General features: G+C 42.2%; 1 protein-coding gene across 1 annotated transcript; it reads right to left on the bottom strand.

Annotated features, from left to right (window-relative positions):
* Nucleotides 1–327: 327 nt before the first annotated feature.
* LOC126044929 (cytochrome c oxidase assembly protein COX18, mitochondrial) lies at nt 328–6,617 on the bottom strand. The gene is made up of 6 exons (XM_049815344.1): nt 6,331–6,617; nt 4,837–4,937; nt 3,966–4,129; nt 2,745–2,857; nt 1,585–1,692; nt 328–806 (listed from the first exon to the last, which is right to left on the bottom strand). Exons 1-6 carry the CDS (start codon nt 6,601–6,603, stop codon nt 633–635), a joined length of 933 nt encoding a protein of 310 aa, XP_049671301.1. The 5' UTR covers nt 6,604–6,617; the 3' UTR covers nt 328–632.
* Between the last annotated feature and the right edge of the window lie 1,260 nt (nt 6,618–7,877).

Genomic DNA, 7,877 nt, shown 5'->3' with positions numbered 1-7,877 from the left:
CTATGCGGAGTGTTGCCACTCAACAGCTGAAACAATACATGAAACTTGTCCTCCTAACTCTCAATCTAATGCACAAGAGACTGACAACGACCTAGTTAGTTAACTTTGCAGTTACAGGAAATCAGCTCTCAGAACTGTTACGAAGACTATCACATGAACCACCTGGACATCAAACGGCTATACCTGACTACCTATCAATCTGCGCCACTGTCTTAATTAAATAAACCAGTTAAATACAGCGTCAGTCCATCTAGCCTTCTCCCTTGCCCTAAAACTTGTTGCTCACTAGCCCACAGGTCAGATCAGCTTCACTACAAGAAGGCAGCCTAGGTAAGTCACAGTTTTATTCAATATTCATCTGCCCAATTCCTTACGATACTTTGGGAGACAAACCTGTATTACTGGACTATTCTAACGGCAAAACGATCACCCTTGAAACAAGGCTTCCCAATAAACATACATTTGTGCTGAACAATCATTCTTTATGGCCAGACAGTCAATGCTTTATTTGGAAAATAAATATAATACCAGATGCAACATTTTACAGTAAATAAGTACATCTCTATAAGACAGCACTACTTAATTACCCATGCAATATTTGTGGGACAGCTCTTTGGACAGTTTAAGTGACATCATTTCTTAAAACCATATTTAGTAGTCAAGGCAGACACAATATCCCCGTAAGGAGTATCCGAGTCAGATTTGGTCCTTGGTATGCAACACAGCCGACGAAAGGTTGGAGAACGCAGCAACAGGTTGTGCGAGAGTCCCATGAAGCTTGAGGACAGCCAGTACAACGCCATGGACTGCAACGAGACAAATAGCGAATTCAGCATCCCTAGATGCAATGCGAACACTACAATTTTAGGCAGCTCTTCCTACCACAACCACTGTTTACTCCCAGTTATTGAGAAAAATAACTCACCTAAAACTACTCCTCTCAATAACAATAATGGCTTCCATTTCAATGTGTTTTTCACTCTTTCTCAACTCTTCTGGGGAAAGTCAGTCATCTACACTGAACAGTTCATAAATTAAATCATATTAAACTCTCTCGAACTTCTGTATTTCAGACACTGAGTTGATAAGCCAAACAACTAGATACTTTGTTTTTGCTATTCACTGCAAAAATATTCAGAAGTAGAACACCTTGTAAAAATGAGAAGCATTTTAAAAAGATTGTGGAAAATTTCCTCATCAAAGAACTAGGCTGTTTTCCTCTCACAGTAAGCAAACACTTAGCAAACGCTTGTCTCTATGTCCTTATATAAAGTCTTCCTCTCATTTTTGAGATGATAAAAAGGACGCTAACCCGTTCTGAACGTCCTTCTGAGCCCTAGTTTGCGAAAATGATGTTTAGAAACAGTAAGTTTGCAGATCCTTCCCTCTTGGACAAAAAAATATTCTACATGTGTTAAGAATTTAAATGTATACGTAGACAAAACATCTTATTTGTTTTAGGGCATGCTGTATTAGAGAGCATGGCCTATTAAACACACCAGGCATTTGGGCTGCTCTTTATGCACTATAGGAATGTATCAGAGTCACAGGTCCATGGACACACCATTAAGACTCTGTACTTACAGAGGGGACTGTTGCAGCAACAGGGATCATCACTACTGACACCACTCGAAAGAAATTTGTAGCAAGCTTCTGGAACCTGGAAACTTCCATTTTTTGCGAAGCAAAGATCTGAAAAGGGAGAAACCCGCAGTTATAAACAAGCTCTCTTTGAAAGGACTAAAATGAGAAAAAAGGCAACAGTGGGCTTTCTTGTAACCCAGCACTCTTGTTCACCTATTACTTCCATTTTGCATTTTCCATTTCAGTTAACATACTGCTACAATCTTTCATTCAACTTGTTTGATGTTTTACATGTTCAGTTCTTTGTAGAAAATACTGCACCAACCTAGCAAAGTACCCAACAACCATTTCCAGGTAACATAACTTTACACAGTCACTTTTGCACACCTAAAGTTCCAACACCTCGGCCTGAAGCACAGCCCTCTGTGAAAAGGCTGCCAACGGGAAACTGACCAAACATGGTGGATAGATCACTGAATGAAAGCAGAATCAGGTCTACAGTTACATACTGACTTTTTTTTTTTTTTCTAAGACAGTGTCAGTCCACATGACATAGAAGAAAATGGAGTAAGAATGAAATCCAGAGGGTTAGAGTTTGATGAGAACACCTAACAGAAAAGTCAAGAAGAAAAATATTTCCCTTAAATTACCCCCAAAAATGGGAAGTGAAGACCTTTTTTTTCTGTTTCTGTTGATTCATCTCCCCATCAATCTTAAAAAGTTCTGAATTTTTTCAATTTATTAAGAACACATAATATTGTTAGTTTTGACAACAATACAGTAACAAATAATTGGGGGTGGGGTGCAGAACAAACCAAGAAAACCCATATGTGCTTTTGGATGCTTAACACCCAGGAAGCTCATCAGAACGTCATTCTAAGAAAAACATCAGAGTCAAGACTAAATTTTACTGATGCTTAAGAAAAGCCATTAAAGTATCTGAGATGTGTCACATAAGAATTTGTCATCTCTAAACAAGACACCCACCCATTCAAATGCATAGAATAATTAAGTTATTTTTCAGTTCTCCCCAATGCATTTAAAACAGTGATTATCTGAAACTACTCTTATGTTACCATGTTCTACAACTGAGTAATATTGTCTTACAATTCTATAAGAATTATCCTTCTGCAATCATCCTATTTATTCTACCAACATACCTCCACTATCAGCAAATTCATGAGCCCAAGCGAAACTGGCAAAATCCATGTAGAATCTGGTGCTGTGAGGTCTGTAAACCATAATGCTCCGCCTGCTGAAAACTGTTCTTGAACTACAAGAAAATAACGAATTAAGCATGATTTGCTACCTCAAGTTAAACAGAACCATACCATGTATTACAATCAAATCATCCAAGTTTCTAGGTACATTTTGTCTACACAATGATTACTATTAAAACAGAAATATCTGGTTTAACAGATCGCATGACAAGGCAGCCTGCTATCAGTACAAGTAAAAAATGGTGGGAGATGCAAGCTGAGGTTCAGCTTAGCTCATGACAGCCACTGATTCAGGTAAACCTGTGATAACAAGTAGCTTGATCTCCACAACCATTTTACAAGCCAATGAGAAAAATATGCAATGCAGTAGGCTACAGTGACTACATATTTTGTGGGTTTGAAATATTTTTCTTAACAACTATATAACTTGTTATATTTTTCTTAGAACAAGAAACTATAAACTCTTTCTAAAAAAATGAAAACACCAGTATTTTTATTTAAAAAACCCACACACATTCACCTTGCCTATAGTCCTTCATGTGAAATGTCACATGGAAGAAAAAAATACAGATTAATAGTGATTGTGCTGTAGCATGGGTTATATTACTTGCTACATAAGCTTATCTCGTGAAACAAAAAAATCCCAAGACAATTATTTTTTTTCCTAGTAACCCTGTCTTCAGAAAACCACAAAATAATTACACACTCACACAGCCTAAGAAAATGCCCCACATTGTTCCCAGAGCTCAGGCCCTGGTACTGCTTTTAAAGAGGCATCCCACAAAGCTCACAATAGTATCACAAAAAGCAAAAGCGTGTAAGTAGAGATCAGTGATGTTCTAGACGCTGCGAATACCTGCTGGAAGACTTCAAACCAAAGAAATGTACAGCTGTGGTCCAGATGCAAGTTCTTTGGTTACATGAACGGTGGTTTAATGTAGTACAACATGTACAATGTATCTAGTCAGACTTAGAAACTTTCATTTTTATTTTTATCAGCCATTTAAATATGCTTAATCCTTATTAAGTTTAAAAACTTCGCAGTGAAGTAGTTTTGTGTATCACTCGGGAGACTGTGTTCTTTAACCAATGAAGCATCTGCAAAAACTGTTAACTGATTAAAAAATGACTGTTAAGAACGTGTCTGTTCAGATTAATCACCTCCTGAGTCCGTGGCACCAACACTGCAGTTGCGCAAAGCGAGGGACACACAAACCCACATTGGAATCTGTACGCACACCAGTAAAGTGGCTTTGAAGGGATGGCAGTTGTCTCGAATGTACAGTTCCGTAATAATCCTCCGTAGATTTTTCTTAAAGTGGAACCTTTTAGAAAGAAAAAAAAAAGTCCTCTCACAATACCTGTTACAGAGTAACTTCTCAAATAACAATTCTACAGGCTGTACATGTCAAATTGGCTTCTTTAGGTGCAACTCTGGAAAACCTGAAAGTCCTTCCTCTTCAAACATGCCTCTCTCCTTTGCCAACCCCTTTTCCTCACAACTTTTACCTCTGTTGCTCTAAGTACCTTTTCACAACTGAATTTCCCTTTGTCATCGGCAGCTGCCAGTAACTTGTCTGATATTTTATTTCACAGTGTTTTTTGTCTGAACTAGGCTATAACTTTCTCAGTACAGCTGCAATCAACCAGTAACGTGATCTTCAGTAACCCAGCTTAGATGCACTGCTACTGCATGGGGTGCTAACAAATGAACAGGGCCACCACCATTCAAGCCTCAAGTTCCAGCAATATTTAGATACCACAATAGCTGAAGAACCGTGAGCTACAAGACAACAAAAACAATCCTGCATTTGGCCCTGTAATCGTAAGCCTATCACAAGTTCAGAGTTTTAAGACAGATATACTCTGATGTGCAATATAAGAAACACAAATAAGTCACAGAAGCGGTAAGAAAATCGAAGCTTTGGACAATGGCAGAATCTTTTTGCAAGACTGTTGTTTGTAGGACTTTCCCTCCTGCTACCCCTCAACCCGCAATGGATTTATAAGGTATACACCATTGCCATCTTACCTGGCCACCTTTTCAGACCAACCCAGTTGCTTTCCACGAACAGAGACTTCATAGCGAAGATGCTCAGCTAATTTTTTAATCTCTGGTTGCAAATTTTCCAACTAGCTAAAGAAAAGGAAAAATGTTTATGCGTAGTTACGTCTAACAACCACTTCCTCTCCCCACCTGATACTGTAAACACATTAAAAACGAGTGCAAAGGACAAAGCACACATCTACGAATACCTTTCATCTTTAAGTAAAATAAACAGGTGAAAAAATTGAGACGTATTTACAGTAACAATCAAAGATACCATCTTGTTGCTAAATGAAATACAGAATTAGATTTTTTTATTTTGTTCCCAACAAGCATCTTTTTGTCTTAGTTAGGGAATTGTAACCACCTACTTTACTAAACAAAAAACCCGTTTAACACCACTTGAAAAAAATTTAAAGCCCAGCAGAACACACAACTTCGCAGTTGCCAAAGTCACTATCCTGAGAAGTAAGAAGAGATCCCGTTACACAATACTACAATATATTCACATCTATAATCAAAAGAAAAGGCAAAATGAACAAGCGCCACTAAAAAAACCAAAACAAAACAAAGAAACCAAACAAAAAATCCCCCACCCCAAACATGCTGCAATAAAAGAATTAAATTGTGCTGCTTTTGCAATAACACTCTAAATGACAGCCACTGAAGAACGCTCTCCCCAAACCATTTGCCCATCTGATCTCTACACAGGTGAAAAACAAAGATGGAATTGATTCCTAATCGTGCTTGAATCCTGGCAGCGGTGCAGCACCCCCCTACAGTCCTCGTTAGGTGGTAAAAAAACAGCACAGAAAAGGTGAAACCCCCTACTTCGTACCACGGCACTGCAAAAGCTCCTTTACCGCTGTAGGCATAGCGTTTGACCTCTTTAGTAACTTCGACCGTTTTCCTCGTTTCTGAGGAAAAGCAGATATTTACAAATTGCTGAAGGCTAGTTTACTTCAAGCTTTGACGGGACAAGCTTTAGCAAAAGCTTTGCTTGAGTTAGCACAGCAAATCGCAGAAAGTACCTCGCACGTGCCACCTGACTCTTGCACTAAACAACTCCATCTTCCTGTAGTGACCGTGAAGGAGATGCACACTCCCATTTTCCAGTTTTATTTAGACTTCACGTGTCCAAGGAAGGACCAACCACCGAAAAACCTCCCACCCGCTGCGGTGCCCTCCGCCACGCGAGTCCAACAGGCAGCACAAGCGGACCCCCCCGCTAAAGGGAGAGAAACTGCGGCCAGGACCCCGCTAGAGCGGTTTTGTGGAAAAGTACCCCCGCTTTGGTTGAGAAACCCGGCTCTCACCAGAACTCCCGCCCCGTCTGCCGCGAAGCCCAGGCGCAAGCCCGCCCAGAGCACCCCGCAAGGCCGCCGGCCGTGCCCCTCGGTCCCTCCTCTCTCACACAACCAGGGCGATCACCCGCAGGGCCGCCCTCAGGACGCAAAGACTCGGCGGCCAGCAACCCACCTTGGCCAGGAGATGGCTCTGGTGCGCGGCCAGCGGCAAAGTGACGGCGGTGCGGAGCAGGCCTGCGCCGCAGACGATGGCGGCCCACCACGGCAGCCCGGCGGCCTCCTGCAACGCCACCAACCCCTCCTCCGCCCAGTGCACCGGCACCGACTGCGCCAGCCGCTCGTACCAGCCGCCGGTCGGTCCCGCCGTTGCCGCCGCCGCCGCCGCCGCGACCATTAACCGCCCGCCCAGCGCGCGAGGGGCGCTCGCCCGCGCGAGCCGCCACATGGCGAACAGCTCCTTCCAGGAGGGGCGGGGCCCCGCCGCGCATGCGCCGGCCGCCTTGCCGCCGCCCGCCATGTTGACTGAGGGCAGGAAGAAGGGTGGGGAGCTGCCCTAGGGACGGCCGTTAATTAATCCTACCTGATGAGGAGCCCCAGAGCCTTGGGCCAGGCCGAGGGCGAAGGGTGGGTGCTTACCTCCTTCCTGCAGGGCAAGGAGAGGTAAAGAAAGCCCGGGGAGGAGACGGGGAGCTGCTGAGGGCTCCGCCTTGTCCATTTCTCCTTCACCCTTAGGGATCTGCCACAGCCCTACCACTGATCTCTCAACGTGGTTTCAATCCCTTTTCTTAAATAAAGACGACCTGTCAGGTTCCACCACAGTATGGTGGGTTTTTTTATTGGTCAAATAAAAGCCTTTACATTTGAAGTATTAAAAAAAAAAAAAAAAAAAAAAAAAAAAGAGTATCCAAGAAAAAAAACAAAAAAAACCAAAAAAAGCCACAGTTCCTGGTACAGACTTCCAAAAAGCCCCAGGATTTCATCAAACAAGGCCAATGCCACAAAGGCAGCATCCGTTCTAGGCTCCAGGGGCCACAGCTCTATTTTTCAAGCCAACAAAACAGAGGCAGGAAACCACAACCCTCAGACACTCTTGTTCTTTTGACCCACGGCATCCACGATTGTAATAAATACTGAGTGGTAGGATTATTTCCAAATAAGAATGCAAACAATGCTGAAGAGCACTGCAACGTGAAGCAAAAAATTCTAGTAGAGGGCCAAAGGTGATACAGAAGACTAGAAGGGCACTATTCCTCACTCACAGTAAGGTGTTGAAACGGAGTATCAGTCAATTTTCTCAGCAGTTTTTCAGTTTGGTATCTGTTTTGCTATCACCAATTCTTTACACAAAGTATTTCAAGTGATCAGACAGCTGGAAAAAGGAGCTTACTTTTATTTAGAGCATCACTTAAGGGCATGTATATGGACATTGATATGCACAAACCTTCTGGAGATCTCAACAATACCACAATATTTAAAAGGCAGCAGGTTTCTTTGGACAAGTGGGTTTTTCTTTTGGCTTCCAAAGGAGTACCATAATAAATACAAACCAGCATTTCTTTAATTCCAGCCTTACCAGCACCCCATTTAACTCATCTGGGATATTTCTTTCCCAGATTTTATCTCTCAGGATAGCAACTTAGAACAGAAGGATTGACACCAAGTGACACAGCAAGGAAAAAACAAGGTTTCCTTCAGCCTTCCTCTATGCAGAGAAACCAG

The sequence above is a fragment of the Accipiter gentilis genome, chromosome 12, assembly GCF_929443795.1.
Source record: "Accipiter gentilis chromosome 12, bAccGen1.1, whole genome shotgun sequence".
NCBI lineage: Eukaryota > Metazoa > Chordata > Aves > Accipitriformes > Accipitridae > Astur > Astur gentilis.
Note: the sequence above shows the minus strand (reverse complement) of the source record. Positions and strands in the feature narration are given on the sequence as shown.

Excerpts from the sequence above, each read along its gene's own strand:
- LOC126044929 (XM_049815344.1), bottom strand. The coding sequence starts at position 6,603 with ATGTGGCGGCTCGCGCGGGCGAGCGCCCCTCGCGCGCTGGGCGGGCGG. Across the intron at positions 4,130-4,836 it reads TGGTCTGAAAAGGTGGCCAG|GTTCCACTTTAAGAAAAATC; the intron begins GTAAGATGGCAA and ends TCTTTCTAAAAG. Across the intron at positions 1,693-2,744 it reads TGAATTTGCTGATAGTGGAG|ATCTTTGCTTCGCAAAAAAT; the intron begins GTATGTTGGTAG and ends CTCCCTTTTCAG.